The sequence below is a fragment of the Bombus pyrosoma genome, linkage group LG8, assembly GCF_014825855.1.
Source record: "Bombus pyrosoma isolate SC7728 linkage group LG8, ASM1482585v1, whole genome shotgun sequence".
NCBI classification, from domain to species: domain Eukaryota; kingdom Metazoa; phylum Arthropoda; class Insecta; order Hymenoptera; family Apidae; genus Bombus; species Bombus pyrosoma.
Genome location: NC_057777.1, coordinates 7,098,441 through 7,117,130, shown reverse-complemented (window position 1 = coordinate 7,117,130; position 18,690 = coordinate 7,098,441). Strand labels below are relative to the sequence as shown.

The following is an 18,690-nucleotide window of genomic DNA, read 5'->3' as shown; positions in this document are numbered from 1 at the left end:
CCAAAGTACCTCTCACGGAGAGCGAAGAGGACTTGAACGAGACCGATGCTCAGAGCGCGTTGAAAGCCACTTTGGTAATTAAAACTGGAACCTTAAAGACCTTCTCAAGCACCGGCACCACGAAAGACGTGTTTATCGCTCACGCTACTGGCGCGAAGTCAAAGGGGAAGAAGTGTAAAAGGCAGCGAACAAAGGAAGGCTTTTCGAAGCTACTCGCTATCCCGAAAAATATCTTCCACAGCGCGTTTTCGAAAGAACGCAAGGCTTCGAAAACAGACGACTCCGGCTCGGATATCAGTACGTCCGAGACCAGATCGAACAGCATCGAACCTCAGGAAACGATTATCGAACTTGCACCGAAGCGATCCAGCTCCGGTCAAGAGATAAACGTTCAGAACGACGATAAAAGCGAGAACGATATTTCTGACAGTTCTAACAGCTCAGACACTTACGTACTCGCGCCAAGCGACGATAAAGAAAACGCGAATAAAACAGAGAACGATGAAGCGAAGAAAGTTACCGAGGAGAAAGTGGAGAGCGCGAGCGTAGAATCGCGAATAGGAGAAGCGTCGCAGTCACCGAAAATTGGCAAAAGATTAGAGTCGGATATTTTCTAAATGCTGTCGTTTAATATCGTATAAACTATAATCGTGTACGTTGCGAGAGTTAGACGGGTCTTATTGACTGGTTTTCGTCGACGATTTAAGTAAACCCAATATCATCGCTCCTTCCTAGTCCTTTTCGTCCACTTTGTCGTACTGAGGAAATCTGGAGAGAAGAAACGGATTAGTTCGTTGGTTCAGATCGTATGGATATGGTTTCTAGAGTGTTTTTTTGATAATTCGTTAGATCACTAATCGCTTACCGAGTGTTACTTCTTACTAGAATGTTAAACATGCATGTTACCCGACGATTAACACGATTACAGCGACACAGCTACGCGATTTATTTATTAACCGTTGCTTCGAGAAGGAAACGATACCACCTGAGGGGAATTTTTCTGCCAGTATGCTCCCCCCTCCCCTCATATCGTAGTATCTGTTTCCTAAAGTCAGTGTGGTGTGTAAATTATTATCGAATCGATCTCTGTTTTAAAGACTGCGTCGTAAAGAACGCTTAGCGAATGATCAAATACATGAAAATGTAAATAGCGCGGTATCGGGCAGTTTTATTTGAGGATCGAACGTTCACTCGCTAACAGAACGGCGATAACACAGAATTTGTCTTTATTTTTCAGATAACAAGCTTCGCTACCCTGCCCCGCAGCAAGAAGACAAGTAAGAAGAAGGTGGCATGAAATTTAGAAACTGCTGCTGATCGTATCAAGGAATAAGAGCAAGCCTTTTCTTTCGACTTATTTGAATTTCTACGTGCAGCGATAAAACGATCAGCAGCAGAGACAACTATAAACCTATGAAAATGCATAATGCATCGCGCGACATTGTGCCCTAGCACTAACGTTACACGATTCGTTTGTACATAGTTTCTCTCATAATTTCTATTTCAGTTTCGCAAGAACGTGATTCTCATCGATTGTAATCGAGCATCTAGTTGAATAGGCATAGGAGAATTTGTCCTGTTCGTCGGGTTACATTAAAAAAAGCAAAGCAACGATAGAGTAAAAAAAAAAAAAAAGAGAGAAGAATCAGCCATTCGTAACCGATCTGTAACACCGTTGCTCACAGTCATCCAAGAGGTTCTTAGATACTTCTGTATTATGCTTTTTATCGCGTATCCCGAGACCCGTGTGCGTAACGTCGTTTACACGACCGTACACTACGGTTCTAATCGAGTTTTATAATATATAGGTACACGCGTAACGATAACGGGGGAAGGAAAACTTCCGGTGTTTATCGCACTCGATCAATGTTGCTTACGATCAAGCGTAGACCTTATTAATAGAGACACGTGATTTACCGCCGATACCCGAAAATCGCATGCGATTCCATTTCTAAGCTTTTCTAAGCAGTAGCTCTCGTGTTTCCGTCAAACATCACTGGATCATTGTTATAAAAAGAAGAACAAGAAGGTAAAGAAGAAGAAAAAGAAACACAATTAAAAGAGTCAGTTGTATTTACGAGAGAAGGGATGAATTTTATGAAATCTAGTCAACAAACAAAACGTACTCAGGCAACTTTCGAATAGTGCCACTCAACTTTCTACGTATAATTTGTCTATATACATACGTAACTGTAGCTAGCAGAGATAGGGAGACGTGCGGTGATCGATGGCCGATAAACGACCGTACGAAACTACACGATCATTGCACTTTTTCACGGAAATTAGAACTCGCGAAGCGTTGCATAACGTTCGTAACTGTAATAAGACCGTAGAGAAATTTGTAAGATCCCGTTGACGACCAGCCACTTGTCCTATGATTCTGAAATCTTAAGGTCCCACGTGACAACAGTCCGCTTACGTGTACTTTCGTTCGAACTCGAGTCGTGAAACAGAACGAAACGCGAAAAAACGCGCAACGATCTGCGCTTCCCTTAAAGTCTGAGTTTTGTTAGATCTGGAAGATAGTTGGAATCGAACGTTAGCCTCGAATCGGCTTTATTTCAACGTTGAAGCACTTGTTTCCTAGCGATGAAAGAGCGCGAGCGATTGAAATTAGAAATCATTGAAACGTACGCGAATCCTTGCCCGAGTGAGGTGCATGGTATTATTTTTTGCTTGAGAGTTGGCAACTATGACGTGATAACTCCTGTTTTAATATAGAATCGCATCTGTTTATAAGTTGTTTGCGCGCACGGTATACCGAGCAGAAAATTTACGCACAAACGCTGTAACTATCTCGACGGAGAATTGTAACGAGCAATTGTCGATCTTCTCGAATCCATCGCATATGTAATTTATCGTCCTGTACTTTAATGGCCACTGCGAGCGCTGTGCGGAAGATGCCACTCGAGGACGTAATATTACCCTTCAGTTGAGAATTTGTTGTACGAGTATAGTTGTTGATTTTGCTAGATCGTAGAAAGAGAATGCAGCTAATGCGACGATCGTCTTCTTGAAAATTTCGAAATACAACGCAGAAATTGTAGATATATTTAGAGGTGAACAAAGCTTCGAGTTAAAGATTTGAAAGGTTCGTAAATATCTCTACTTAGCAGGTCGACATTTGCATTCGCTGCATTTTATCAGATAATAAATTCGACGCTTGTCAAGGGAAATTCGTTTCATTCTAACTTACGCGTATCGTTAATTCTTAACTATCTGGATACCTGGCCGCGACTGTACGTGTACGAAACTAGAAAGGAACATGCTCAATCTTAAGAATCTTTGCCCGTGCTCGATAGGAGAAAACTCGTAAAAATTGTTACATTACCTCGATGTTGTTCGAGCTTTCTTCTTTCCAATTTTAATAAGCCTTTTTGGTGCATCGATAATGCACCGTGAAATTACGTATATGGTGCTGCAAACTTTTTAAGTTATTTTATAATTATATATCTTGGCAACGTATATATAAATATATATGTATATATAAGGAAAACATGTTCTGAATGTTAAAAAGGCACCTGAAACGTTGTGAATTATGTGGATAGATTGGTTAACAGTATTTCGGTTTAAGTATATCTGTAGTCAATAAAGTCAGATTAAAGTATGATACCTATGTGAATTTGTTTACGATATTAATTGTTTCGAAATTTGACAAAATGTAAGTATTCGAAATTATGTAATGTTAAGCAAAATAACTTGGACGTTGCAGATTTCCCTATCTGTATATAATAGAAATTAAATTAAAGTACTTACATTTTTATCAGAATAAAAATAATTCTATCAAAATGCCTTTATTATATATCTCATATTTGTGTATATTTTTATTTTCTAAGCATCTTTTTAATTATTCATTAAATCGTTCGCATTATACTTTATATTTAGAAAAATAATTTAAAATACTTAACTTTGTGTATCGACCCATATAGTCCATATAAAAATATATAAATTACAATTACATACATACATCTATACACGCATGCATGCATTGTTACGAAGTCGTTATCATTTTTGTATCAGATGCAATGTTATCGACTCAGTGTGAAGTAACTTCCAACTGTACCATCGTACATGGTTGAGTTGGATATATAGTTCCTCCACTCACCGCTCTAAATGCGACAAGAAATCCCATAAGCTGCAGATCTATTCTATAGCTTATATGTGGCAATAGATCTATCTTCTATCTAGGCTGTACTAAGATTTTCAAATGTGACGTGAAATGCATTGCGTGTTAAATCTACAATACTTCTTGTCTATGCTTAAATACAACACCTCTTTTTGATGACAATTATAAACTTCTGGCTTTTTTTAATACTGCAGTCTGCTTTCTTAAATTAGTATTATTAGTTTAGAGATAATTATGTATACATATAGTGTACATAATCAAAATTGTACTCATTGTAATATGCTTTTAAAAGCATATCTGAGCTATAACTGTTTTCCATTAAATGATCAATATGGCGACTTCCACATAATAGTAAATAAAAGTGATAGATTTTGTTAAACTTCATAATAAATTTCATTGAAAAAGTGCAACTGTTTATTACTTTTATTTTAATACCCATTACTGCAAATGATGGTAGATGATGTTTCACATTGAAGTGATTTACATAGCTTCTTGTTATTTCTGTACGTTTTCTTAACACTCATATTTGCTTGTTGTTAAACATGTGCTTGCGCATTTGGAGCATATCACAAAGAATTTGAAATATTCATGAAATTCTGAAATAAACGATTATATTTATTTTCAAAATGGATTACAGTAATAACTTTTGTCATCATTTGTTACTTTATTAATTTTAAAAAGGCATTCTTACAATTATTTCATATTTTTTCCAATGTATAATTTAAGTATTTTTCGACGTTTTTTATAATTAGCGTTATTATCTTTTAGCTATGATTAAACTTTTTTATGATATATTTATAGCAAATATAGAAGTATCTTACTCAATTTACAATCTTTACTTCATTGTATTTTTTTTTTACAGTTTTTTATTATATACATCGAAATTATCCAATGTATGTACCAGAAATATATGATATCGCTTTTCCAGATCTTAACAAAATACGCATATAATATACATTTGATTTTAAAAATCGAAGCTGTGATAATATTATTAAAAAATGTTGCAACGACATCGATTATTAAGGGATAAAATACTTTTTCGAATATTGAAAAATAAGAACCACCTCGCTAACAACATATGCGAAAAACTGGTATTTATAAATAAATAAAATTACATATTTTATTAACAGTATATGCTACCATTAAAGTATAATTTATACACATATTTTATATATGTATTATTTAGTTACTATGATAATCATTATATTTTTGTATAGAAAGATCAGTTCTAATAATCTAATAAGTTTTTATTTACAATGAATTATTATTTTAGAATAACAATGTGAAAAATATTGTATTATTATCAGAAGATGAACTTTGTGAACTATGGCTACATATAAAAACTGTATTATTAGAAGCACAAAAATTATGTAAACAAACATCAAAGAATAAAGACAAACATGTGAAAGTAAGGTCACTTAGATGAATATATTGTATGATATTTTGTCATTTTATTATCGTTAATATAATTATTATCATTATCATCAATACAATACATTTGTGTTATCATTTCAGGAATTTAATCTTATGATTAAATTAATACGTACAATAACTATCATGGCTCTTGAAACAATTGTACAACGAAAGTTTATACCCAATGTTCTATTACAAAACATAATATTACTACATTCTGCTGTGCTACCAAATATAAAAAATGAACAGGTTGATGTTTAATTATTATCATTTATTCTTTTAATATCCATATTTTTTAATTTTTAAATAAAAATCTCTCTAAAGGCTAAAAATGAAATATCAAATTTGCTGGAAAAATGGTGGATATTAGACATGACATGGAAAGAGAAAGTAATAAGAAATGTATTGAAATACCTCATCCAAAATAGCAAAACTTCATTGGTAATTATGCATTGAGTATATAAATACATGTGAACAATGTAACTTTAAATAACTGATTCATTAATTATATTTTTAGCAACATGTAAAACGTTTATATGAGATAAGATCTAGCATCACATTACTGAAATGCACTGAAGATGTGCAAGAACTACTTAAACTTGTTCGAGAAAAAACTGTGATGTCCCTTGAAGAAGGTCGAATGTTGATATTACATTTATTTACGCTTGGGGAGGAATATATATTGGTACAAGTTATAAATTATGCCAAAAAGGTTATAAATATCAGTTTATATCAAACTAACATTAACATAATGGATCTTTCAGGGAATTCATAATAATGTAAGGGTAGTATTACAAGATATTGAACACAGTTATATTCCTGCATATGCAGATCTATATGCAACAGCATGGTTAAATGGAACTGAAAAATTTAAGAAATTTATCGTTGAAAATTGTTTACAAAATATTATTTTGTATTGTTTCCGAACATACAGAGATGATACAGGAAGGGGAAAGCTTGGTAAAAATCTGCTTTCATTTGTTGCTGCTATGCATGATAGCAAGCATCAAGCAGCAAAATTAATGATTCACAATGAATGTAAACCTTTACTTTGGCAACATTTAAAGGTATTGCCAGAATGAAATTTACATATACACATGTACATAATTTGTTATAAGCACCAAATTAAATTCTTATCACAGGCACATGGGTCTTTCATCATATGCAATGCTGTAGATATTCTCTTTGCAACAAGTTCTGTTCAATATACATGTACTCCAAGAGACAGAAATAAAATCTATATTCAAAGATATTATGAAACAATAACAGATCTCTTAAAAGATTCAGATTCTGAAGTGTGCATTGTTACTATAAAAGTATGGTAATTTGTCTATTATTACTTTAACCTCTTGCTTTACAATATTAGTACACATCATATAAGTACACATGGATTATGCTTTCAATTCAATAAAGAGTTCTGTTTCTTTAGTTTGAACATTATCAGCACTTACTTAAATAGTTACTAACAAAATTATAAGGCAAGGGGTTAAATATTTCAGAACTAATTATTAATATTTAAGAAATGTGAACACCTTTAGGGTCTATTTAAAATGTTAGAAAAATATTGGAATCATGTTCCAAACAATATTATTCGGAACTGGTTAAACATACTACTACGATATACAAAAAACGCCAGTAATTCTGAAATAAGAGCAAGCATTTTTACTGGTTTAAAAAGAATATTAGTTAAAGAACGATCTCATATGATACTTAAAGATTTTCTACCAAATTTTGCAAACAGTATTTATGACGAAGATCAAACGGTATTAGAAGCGTTAATTAAACTACTTTACCATGCACAAAATCAACTTGGAATACCATTCTGGAATATAGTACCCTTGACCTATGTTCTCGATCGCTTAGAGGTATATATAATATAAAATAATATTTGATTATTTGCAAATAAAAATAATATTAAATTTAATGTCTTATTATTATTTTCAGACTACTCAAGATGAATTTGTCTTGCAAGAATTGGTAAAACTTATGTGGTTACGTATTTCGTCGAATGGTACACATCACGATAAAATAAAGGATGAATTAGCATACATAGGAACAAACAATATAAATGCCATTAGAAGATTTTGTTTGCATTCTAAATCTGTTATAAGTTTGAGTACATCCACGAAGCTTATTGAAACCTTGTTATCTGTGATAAGAGAAGAAATGGAATGTTTACCTGTAGCAAAAATATTAAACAAAAATTATAATAAAAAAGTTAAATTTAACACCAAGAAGAATAAATTCGAAAATGGTAATAATATATAATTATTGTGTGATATTAAGTTTATTGAGTTTAAGTTTAAACATTAATAATTGTGTTTATCGGAGTAGATTCTTCAAATAGTTGGAATGATGACTTTGATAATTATAGAAATATAAATATATATATCGATATTATTGCTATGTTATTAATAGCAAATATTGAACATAGTGACGAAGGAATATTGTATAAAAAAGAAATTAATGTTTTACAACTAATTGCACATGCATTACCAGAGCTTTTCAAGAATTTCAGAGTAAGTATTCATAATTTATTCTCTATAAGTCCCTATAATATGTATGTAATCCTTTTTCAGGAAACACCAATAAACGAGTCAATAATATTTTTATTTTCTTTAATACCTCCGAAATTTTTTTTGAATAAAATTGGTGTTCTGGAAATGTTGATACAACAACTATGTGATCCAAATACTCCTGATGAAAGTCTCCTTTCAACTGTGTATGTTCTCATGAAATGGAATAAGGGAGATACAATTTTATTCGCATTAACGAATCTTTTTACACAATCTTTAAATACAAATGCAAGACATAATCAGGTAAAGATATTGCTTAATAACTATATTAATAACAATAAGATATATACTATTAAATGTTCATTTAGAATACTGCACATGATTTCCAAATTAATGAGAAGGGTTTAGAATTAAGTTTACGAATTCTAAAACATTTACTGCATGTTGAATATCAGTCAGTTTTAATGAATAAATATCATAAGGACATACTTAAATTTTGGGAAAGTTTACATAGACTAAGAAGTTTTATAGAAAGAGAAGTGAATAATGAGTGCAACATAAAAAGTCTAGTATCCAAAGATATAATTATAAATTTTTTTAAAGAATATATATCAATGATTGCAATATTACATAAAAAGGATGTATTTGATACATCAGAACAGTTTTCGGAGATTTTATTATGGGTCAGGAGGTATGAAAGTTAATTACATATTCTTATCAATTTTCTAGAAGTATCATTACTGTTAACATACTCTTTCTTTTTACACAGGACAATAGTGACACACATATCGCACATAAATGTAAACATTATAGAAAATCATTGTACTTGTATAAATATAATAAAAAGTACTTTTGATATGTCAAATTTACTACTGAAAGAGTGCAATATTACTCCGAAACTATGTTGTGACGTCGTACTTTTATATTGCAGTTGTTTATCATCACCAAATGGTATAATTTTTTTGAATGACGCATTTGATGCAATAATGATGTTATTAGATTTTAGTAAAATGGCTTATGACAAACAAGAACCAAATTTATTAAACATTGTTGTACCAAATTTTGTATGTATTGTAATGGTTACTTTAACTAGATGTAGCAAAGATATATTACTTAAATATACAAACGTAAGTATACGTAATGAGTTATGTAAAAAAGGTGCGGTAAATATTTTCTACATTAAATAACTTATTAATTATAGGACAGAAAAATATTGCATAAATTAACGCAAAAATATTTTTCCGTTATTAAAAATACTTTTGACGATGAGAGTTCTTATCTTTCATATATAACTATTATGTTTAATGCTGCAATCAGTAGTATAAGTATGGAAATTACACGTTTACTACAACGCTCACATATAATAAAGGAAAATATTATAAGCACACCATTTCCTTATTTAGCAAAAGAAATATTAAAAATTATTTTAAATACAAAAAGATATCAAAAACTCAGTATACAAGTATTGACAAAGACAATAACAAGTTGTGCGAAAGTAAGTATATATACACTATTTAAAATCTATTAATAGCTTAGCTAATTCATTTCACATTTTAGATTGACATGTTATCTTCCCTGATAGTAATATACAAAATGCTTAAATCAAATGATAAAAAAGTTATTAATTTACTTAAAAACGTGACATTAGCATCCAAAGTACACTACCAAAATCAATCTTGTGATACTCTCTTTGATAGGTATTATTAATTTTTTATTCTAAAAGTAATAATATATTAATCGTAACCGTAATCACGTGATCAGAAAGATCATAATATTGATAAGAAATATCCTTATCCTTCCAGGTCTATAAATGATGCAATAGATATAGTTATAAATGCCATATTGAAACAAAAATAATACAATTATCATTTATGTAATAACTACTTATGTAATTGCAATAAGCTAATATATCTACTGCGCGATATATTTTCATTTAATATTTTATTAATGAAACTATAAAATTGTATAATTTTATATTTTAATTGTAATAATCGTATATGTTTAAAAGTATGAAGAATGTCTTTTGATACTTTTTTAAAAAGGGAAGCTTTAGAAAAAGCGGAAAAGAAAAAGTATGAAAGAATAGTTTTGACCAGACAGGGAAGTAGAAAATTTTTACATTAGTATATCAATTATGATACTGAACGTAATTATTAATTACCAATTAATAATTGAAATAAGGATTCCAGTTAGAATAATTAGAATAAGAAAAGATAAAATTTCTAAAGATATAATGTTTAAAGTTAAATAAATATACATACATATATTGTATATTTAAATATAATTATTTTTTGTACAAGAATATTTCATTTCTTTACATATATAAAACATTTAAATAAATTATACGAAATTATAATTACTACAATTGTTATGTATTGTAATTTATGACTTACTGTTTCGCCATAGCACGTTACTTAGCCAGAAAATGTTATATTTCTCATTTGTCTGACTGCAGCTACAACTCTGGCATTGCATCCAGAGCTACTCTTCTGGTAATCCTCTGGTGGGAGTCTTAATAAAAGAGACATATGTTGTAGATTTTCTGATAAGGATAGACCAAGTTCCTCTAATACATTACCAAGATAATCTGGAAAATATATTGTACATATTAAAAATGAAGAAAATGTTTTTAATATTTAATTTTTTGATACAAAGGTACGTACCTATGTCAGTTGCAAGTTGTTTACATGCAGCAGAACTTAGCTGACAAATTCCTAATGTTTGATCTAAAAACATTTGACATGTTTCTTTAGCAATAATTTCTAATAAAATACCAGTAAATCCAGATTCAGTGGAACTTTGTGCATATTGTGGATCTGCTGCTTTTAATGCCTGCGTAAGGCTCGGATTTTCCCTCAGTAAAAATGGCTCTAAATGCTGTGGTAATGTCATCAAATATTGTCCAACTTGTGTTATATATTCCTGAGGAGCAAAGCTATAATCGGGTAAATCTGCACTCAAATGCGTCATTTTGTTGATTTCTGTTGACCATGCTGGTGCTTTTTGCACTGATAATAATTGCGTAAAGATAGGAGCAAAGATTACTTCATATGTTGCACGATGTAAATCAGAACATAGTTTGTGAATAGACTTTATTATTGGATCAAGAATTGTTTCTTCTTCTGTAGAAGAAAACATTTATTCAAATATGAAGTAATTGATGTTATCTATGAAAAAATCTTTATATTGATTACCTTTTTGAAAAGATGCAGTTAAATTTTCCAATTCATTTTGACTTGATGTATGTAAAAGTAATTTTTTATATTGATTAAAAACGCTACCACTTGTACTTTGCAGCTTATTATTAGCTTCTGTAATGTCAATTATCAAAGATTTCTCAAATTGTTGAATTTGTCCCAAAAGATCACCTGTATATATTGGAATTGACAATATTACATCATTAGATTTATTTAAAAAGGGGAAATAAAAATGCTACCTATAGTTTGCATCAAAGTAAGGCACATTTGAAACAAATTCCAATCCTCATGTTTCACTTTCTTGTGTTCTAATTGCCGTATAGCCACTTGATATTTGTCAAGATATTTATTGAAGTAACGCTGTAAAGATAAACATCTTATTACATATACATAATGAGAAAGTCTTTTTGTCTTAGCATTTTAATTAGTTTAACATTACAGTTAGGGATTTTAATACGCTGGGATAACCACAACCATCTGTAAAGAGTTTACATCTTTTATTGGCCTCATTTGCATATTCCATTACTCTCGAAAGGCTAAGGGAAAGGTTATTGATCGTATCACTTAAATCATCTTGAACAGAGTCTATAGATTGCAACTGATGTTCAAGTTGAGCTGTTTCATAAACATTGTATTTTGTAACATATGGAACATAAGGTGCATATATTGCTTGTGCCAATGCTAACAATTTTGGAGTCTGTGATTTTCCATATGATGATGTTTCAATAGCACCTTGCAAGTTCACAGCAAAATGCCTTGTAATTTGTTTAAGTTCAAGTAAAAGTGACAATTGCATAGCATTTGTATGTTGTTTTAAAAGAGCTTCTATACATTCTGGAATGCCTGGGTCCAAACTTCTCAAAAGATCAGCATATATCTCAATAATTACATCAACTGAGGTACTTGGGAATACTTGATGACACCATTTCACCTGTATTGAAATCACGTTACCATAAGAATAAAACTTATGTTATATATGTTAACACAACATTTTTAAAATAAAAGCTACCTGATCATTCCAATTAGATAATAATTTATCGTAATAGGTATGTAACCAGTAAGAAACATTCTCATCTTGTGCTAATTCAATAGTTCTGCGCCATTCTTGTCCTAATGATACTTTCAGACAATTGTGATAATACTTGAGAAGTTGAGGCAAGCGTTCCATTTTACTAAAAATATCCACATAAACTTTAGATTGTTCTGAAACAAAAAATATTAGTTAATCTTTATACACTGGTAAAGGTTACAATTACATTCCCAATGTAACATACCCAAATTTGCAGCAGTAAATGCCTGAACTAACTTTGGACTAGCTATGGCTTCTAACCGATTTTTTAAACCTTCTAATTGTAATTTTTTATCTTCGTAGTCAATAACATTTACGAGCATAGCCAATGATTTTTGCATACTGAACAATTTATTTGCTATAGCTTCTATATCTCCTGACTCAAATACCTGGAATGTTAAAAATAACATAAAGCCAAAATTTATAAGCATTTTCATATCTCAGTGAATACTATACCTCTTCAACATCATTGGCAAGTATACTCCAGTTATCAGCTTCGTGTAATCCTTGTTTAGCAATCTGTAAGTCTGTTTTTATTTTATCTATTCTCTCTAATGTCACCATTGATGAAGCAGTGTCTTTTTCAACCTATTTAATAAATTAATATCATAATAATAGAGAAACAATAGAGGCATTCAATCATTTCAGACGAAAATATCAGAATCAAAACCTTTTCTATTTCTTGTTTAACTGCAACCATTTTTTCTCTCAGAGCTAAAGCTTCTTGTTGCAGAAGTTGAGTATCTCTTAAAACTCTTGGCAAACTTGAAAGAACAGATTGACTGGTTTCTTCTAAAGCCCCATTGACTTGTTGCACATACAATTGTAATTTCATTACCAATGATGAAACAAATGCCTAATAAGGTAATATATAAAAAATATTTGTACAAAGAGATAGAAAATCAGAAACTTAGAAAATATATAAAATATTATTTCTTTGAATTTGAATGTCGTGGCGATTTCGCATTCGAGTAGTCATTTATATAAAGTAACGGTTAAAAAAAGTTTCTAAAATACTTTTTATTTAATGTTATAATATTTTTATATGCGATGTAGTGAAAAAGAATTATCTATAAAAAGGCATATGGTGTCATTGACCGCGATGCAATAGAAGCAGTCAGTTTAGTAACTGACTGTACTAGTGCAACTGAAAGTCAAAAACTGTGTCGAGGAAAGAAATAGAACCCGCGCAATCGAGATCACACTAACTGTATGACTTACATCTTTGTTTTCTTGTGCCTCGACAGATTTAAACGTTTTATTAATCCAATCTTTCACATCGAAAGTATCTTCGGAAAATGCAGATACATCCTGAAATCGGTTTAAGGTTAGGAAAAACTTGATCTTTTATTTTAAGAATTTTCTACATTTTTTCACAAAATACAGTAATCATTTAAGATATTTAACAGAATATATCGAGTTTCTGAGCGGATGTATTATTTTCAGGATTTTTAATAAATATTTCGTTGCTTACCATGATAAATTACAAATCGTTAAAAGTTCTCAGGTAATTTTTTTTTTTTATAAAAACGAAAAATGTAAAGTATACGGTGCGAATGGTACGGTTTCGAGAGTCGAAATTTATTTTCTCTATATTTTATTCCTTTTTCGGATGCCGTATAGCGCAGAAGTGTTTCGGTACACAGCCACTTTGCCGTTGCACTTCGCGTGTTGTTTCGTGACGTCGGAACCCAGAAGGACGTTATTATCGTATTAGATTACAACAAATTAATTCGTTCTATGTGTTTCTTCCTTTTTATTTTTTCTTTTTTTTTTTTTTCGTTTCCTTGCATTAGTATTATCAAACATTTTTGTGCATTCCTGAAATATATGTAGTGCTGCAAGGTGTATGATCGTCAAACAAATCGATTGTGCAAATGTGCAGTATTTATACTTCTGTAATGGGACGCAGTTCTAGGTTAATAGATTCAGTTAATTCGATGTGAAAACGCAAAAATTTCGGGAAACTAAAATGGCAGTTTCGATACACGATACTTTATACATATGTGACAGTATTTAAGATTTAACGATAACGTAACGATACAATGAAATTAAAGAAAAGGATCACTAAAGATAAAACGAGTGTCTTGTTCTTTTTTTTTTCTATAATAATTGTGATAAAATGAATATCTCGGATTCCAGACGAATACTATAAAGGAAAGACCATTTTGGAAGGTGCTGTTTCACCCCTTTGCGACAATCAGCTCGGTTTCCTTGTGACACAGTTCACTTCTCTGGATTCCGATAAACTGCCTAGCAGAAGGTTGTAAATCGAAGAGGAAAAGGGAGAGAAGATGGAAAACAGCATCATATCGGCCGTTTCCGGGCCCTTTGTTGATCGCCACGCCTCCGAAACTGCGTTTGCGCGTGACGATTTGCGCAACAGTTGGAAGTTGGAATTTTGCCTCGAAATAGCCTTAATCTCGACGAAAATAAGGAGAGCAGGCTGAGCAGAACTGCAGCGACAATACTTTGCCCTTTTCTTTGCGAACATTGAGCGCATCATCTGGTCGAGAAAAGGCCTATCTTTCTCAGGTTGTGCTGCATACGCATGTGCTTCGTTTTTCCATGTTACACGAATTTACATACGTTATTGATCATTACGTTATTACCTTATTTATATTCATTTTATGACTATAAGTTCTTTAATCTTTTTTGTTATCGAATATTTGAAACGAGATCTTGGAGTTTCGAGTTCACATGCGTAACAAGGGAATTATTCTTTCGCATAAAGTTGAACTTTATTACGGACGGCAATCAGACCCAATCAGTACAGCATATTAGAAGCGTATGCATTTAATGTCGCGTATAAAGTGCGTCGATCAGAAGTCCAATTTTGTAATCTTGCTGTGCATATGAATGCGTGCCGCTGATAAATTGTCCTTCAATTGGACCAGGCTGAGACTTTTCAAAAAAGTACTATTTTATTTATTCATTATAAACAAATGGAAAGAAATATCAATTATTACATTTTAGAATATGAATTTGTTCTTTTTGTGTATCAATGTTGATGTTAAAAAGTTGTTGGTAATTTTTTATTTTATTAATGATACGATTTAATATTCGCAATTAATGTTGGTTCGATAATTTTGCTACAGTTACTGCTTCTTATATATTTAATTATCTATCCCAAGGTTTGAAGTGAATTAATGTAGAATAAGTCGAATGCAGCTGCGTGTTTTTGCAATGTGGAAAAATTATGGAACCATCAACCTTACACGGAAAGACCATTGTACCTGGTCCCAGGGCGACTATGCGATACGACCGTCTGTAGGAAGGGTAAGAGATATCCTCGACCTTGAGGTTTGTACCAGCCAATCCCAGGCCTTTATTTCCTAGCAGTAAGTATGGGATTGGTTAAATGTTCTCCACGGCACTATTGTATTTCCAAGTGCTTCCGGTTAAAAAGACAGATTTCCGAAAAAGCAAGTATATACCTGGTAAGTCGATAGAACACGTAACGTCGATTTTTTTCTCGTCTCTTTTTTTTCCATTTCCGTCAATGCACTATCCTTCCAATGCACACTGCTGGCTAAACAGCGTGAAAAAGTAATTATCAACTCGCGATAACGAGTCAGCAAACGGATTTTTACTTAATCTTCCTTCCTGTATGAAAACACACGTTTCCCTTTGCAAAAGGTACACGCGATTCGGAATGAAGAACAATTTACTTGGTTCTGTTTACACATTGTGTCGACCATGCGACGAAACAGCATGATCGGATTTACCGTGGCCGTGTAGCACAGGGAACTGATCATTGTCAGAAACGCCGCGATCAATTAGAAGAATGCATCGCAAGAAATACCATAATACGACAATTATTCTGAAACTGAACTGAATGTTAGTCCCTGTGACACACAGTCGAACGTTGAGAGCATTTGGTATCAGCCTTTGCTGTGGTGCTCGTGTTACATCTGGCTGCGATACGTTACATTGGACCAGCCGATCTTTTACCCATTTCTAGTTCACATACTTACATATAGGTATACTGCACTTCAGTTCCCCAAGCCTCTTATCTTTGTTGGTGTGCTCGATAAAATCCTTACACAATTACTCACAAAATTCAAGGCGAGTATTTGTGTTTAGAATAAACGAGCCCCTGCTGCACGAATTTTGCAAGTGTAAAATCATTCCTACACAAAGCACTCTGTATGTCGCATTGCATTTCAATACGATCGTTTTGGTTGCGTTTTTGTTCAATCGGCCCCTTCTCATCGATCAAGACCTTATCTTTTTGAAAGTTCTGGGAATAATAATAATCTCGCATCGAATATGTAACCCTATTTAATTCAGGAACTGGCGGAAACTTTCGAAAGACAATCAATAGCTTCGTCTGGCACTCTGCAAAGTAAACGTTTCGAGGATGTTGGCGAATGAAATTAATGATCTTCCTTCAATCTCGGTTGATTGCGGCCCTTTCCCCTCAAATTCGTAATATTCGTATCTTATAATATCTGATTCTTCATTTTACTAAAATTTGCAACAAGAATTTTCATAGTGACGGTATAGAATTAATCTTTCTCGATGTGCTGGTGAATAAGATGTATTGCGTGTATTCGCTAGTAACGTCGTGCCATGCAATATGACCGACCGTTCCTAGGTAACAGGTCTTTAACCTATGTATCTCAAAACGTTGAGAACTGCAAACGATCGGGCGGAAGAACAAGAAGAAAGGATATTGAACTTCTCTAAAATTTTCGAAGAATTAGAAATACGTTGGACGAAAGGAAAAAAGATATGCGAATATTTGATGGTTGAGAAAGATGCACAAACTTGGTATGTCAGCGATACGTTTGATCGCATTCATGCTGGAGCGTAGGCTTATCTCGGGACGTGTACGGGAGGATGAAATTATTCAGCCGGTAACGGCAGAGACTGTACCGAGGCCGCGCTACACTTCTGAGAAAATAAATTCTCCCGCGCTTCTTCAGTGCCCGTAGGTTCGCGTTGCCACTTCCTTCGTGAATTCTCTTCCTCGAAGATCGAGTTGATTCGAATAGCCAACCTTCCCTCTGGGGACCATAAGGGGACGAGGCTCTCTCGACTGCGCAATTCTCGTTGCAGAAAAAAAAAGTAGAGACGCTAAAAAAGGTAAAAAGGAACTGAGGCGAAGGGGATATCGAATTTTTTTGCGGCCCCTCCTCGCTTTGCGCCTATATTGATTTTTAGAAATTCCTCGCGAGACGGTTGAACGCGAACGTAGAAAGGAGTGAGCGAGCGAGCGAAACGAACCGGCGAAGGAAAGAAGAAAAGAAGGAGAGGAACGAAGCAGCCGGAAAAGATTCGCGGCCCTCGAGCCATCGCGCGTTCTAGGGCGGTGCAGCGCTGTTTTACGAAACCTTTTAGCGGGCAATGTCCGATAGAAACCGAGAGAACGTAATTAACTTGGAACTTATCAAGCCGAGAAGCGTCGCGTGTTTTGCGTCTTCGCGAAACGTCTCAACAGAATAATTGTCTGGAGAATACTGTGTCACGTTTTGACACAATTCGAACTTTTTTTTTATATCGCTCTACAAACCGACATTTACGAACATGTTCGTTATATAATTCGTTAATAGATACTCCTCCGTTTATCATAAATTCTTCCAACGATTCATCTGCTCTACATTCGACTGCCGACTTTTCTACGTTAGTGAGAGAATCGGTTAAAAAATCAGAAATTTGAATAATAGTAATATGAAATTTAAATTTAAATTGGGAACTTTCAGCGGGAAATCGAAAAGCTCGCGAAACGATGAGGGAGAAAGTAGAGTAGGAAATGTTCGTTCGATAATTTATTTTCTATGAGTATATAATATAGCGATGATGTATAAAAACGGAAGGCAAGAACGTTGCACGCGAACTAGAGAAGTTGAAATGAACCGTTAAAAGTTGCAGCGGACGAAACGTGAAATAATGGTAGGAGGGCGATGCGTGCGTGTTCGTAGGTATTTATAAGATTCGTAAGAATGTTTACGGCATTTGTTTCTAACAGCGGGAAAATTCCCACCCATATTAGACATAATGCGAGACGGCCCTGCTTATAGTCGAAAGCAATCGAAGGTAGTCGAAGTCGTCCGAGAACAGTGGAAAATAGTGGGATGTTTCCCCTCTTTCGCTTATGACCATCCCTCAACCCCTACCATAGCGCGCATCCCTTCCTTTAGGCTCGATGTATCTCTGTTTCTCTCATACCCGTTGACGGCTCTCTCAGTCGCTTCCTTCTCCCTCTCTGTCTCGCTCTGACTGGCTGTGATCTCCCTCTCTCTTTTCTTCCGTCTTTGTCTGTCTCTGTTTTTCCTTCTTGCTCGTTCAGCTCGTTCTTAACGTCAAACCACTTAGGGCCGCAGACCTCGGCAGTCAGTCGATCTTTCCTAGCAGCAGCATTCC

The 18,690-nt window shown here is 33.3% G+C and overlaps 2 protein-coding genes and 1 long non-coding RNA gene across 12 annotated transcripts; 2 read left to right on the top strand and 1 right to left on the bottom strand.

The window, feature by feature from the left end:
- Positions 1-2,785: 2,785 nt before the first annotated feature.
- Positions 2,786-18,627, bottom strand: LOC122569929 (conserved oligomeric Golgi complex subunit 7). Of its 4 annotated transcripts, none has more exons than XM_043731602.1 (12): positions 13,796-14,468; positions 13,543-13,632; positions 12,992-13,177; positions 12,778-12,909; positions 12,527-12,710; positions 12,262-12,455; positions 11,692-12,183; positions 11,492-11,612; positions 11,250-11,423; positions 10,719-11,177; positions 10,449-10,642; positions 2,786-4,722 (listed from the first exon to the last, which is right to left on the bottom strand). In XM_043731602.1, exons 1-11 carry the CDS (start codon positions 13,796-13,798, stop codon positions 10,470-10,472), a joined length of 2,208 nt encoding a protein of 735 aa, XP_043587537.1. In that variant the 5' UTR covers positions 13,799-14,468; the 3' UTR covers positions 2,786-4,722; positions 10,449-10,469. The 4 variants fall into 4 exon arrangements, with proteins under 4 accessions (XP_043587537.1, XP_043587536.1, XP_043587539.1 ...); XM_043731601.1 differs by lacking the exon at positions 2,786-4,722 and adding an exon at positions 7,697-7,718; XM_043731604.1 differs by lacking the exons at positions 2,786-4,722; positions 13,796-14,468 and adding an exon at positions 18,496-18,627 and having other exon boundaries at positions 10,320-10,642.
- On the top strand, positions 4,203-10,292 carry LOC122569928. Of its 7 annotated transcripts, XM_043731600.1 has the most exons (17): positions 4,492-4,629; positions 5,055-5,217; positions 5,400-5,534; positions 5,642-5,788; positions 5,864-5,980; positions 6,057-6,224; positions 6,304-6,606; positions 6,682-6,855; positions 7,078-7,404; positions 7,484-7,793; positions 7,874-8,058; positions 8,119-8,358; positions 8,424-8,746; positions 8,825-9,182; positions 9,257-9,550; positions 9,613-9,752; positions 9,858-10,292. In XM_043731600.1, exons 2-17 carry the CDS (start codon positions 5,125-5,127, stop codon positions 9,910-9,912), a joined length of 3,369 nt encoding a protein of 1,122 aa, XP_043587535.1. In that variant the 5' UTR covers positions 4,492-4,629; positions 5,055-5,124; the 3' UTR covers positions 9,913-10,292. The 7 variants fall into 7 exon arrangements, with proteins under 7 accessions (XP_043587531.1, XP_043587530.1, XP_043587535.1 ...); XM_043731596.1 differs by lacking the exon at positions 4,492-4,629 and adding an exon at positions 4,203-4,319 and having other exon boundaries at positions 7,874-8,358; XM_043731595.1 differs by lacking the exon at positions 4,492-4,629 and adding an exon at positions 4,350-4,477 and having other exon boundaries at positions 7,874-8,358.
- LOC122569938 lies at positions 13,185-15,296 on the top strand. The gene is made up of 2 exons (XR_006317624.1): positions 13,185-13,648; positions 14,464-15,296. It is a non-coding gene; the product is annotated as an uncharacterized LOC122569938 (long non-coding RNA).
- Positions 18,628-18,690: the final 63 nt, after the last annotated feature.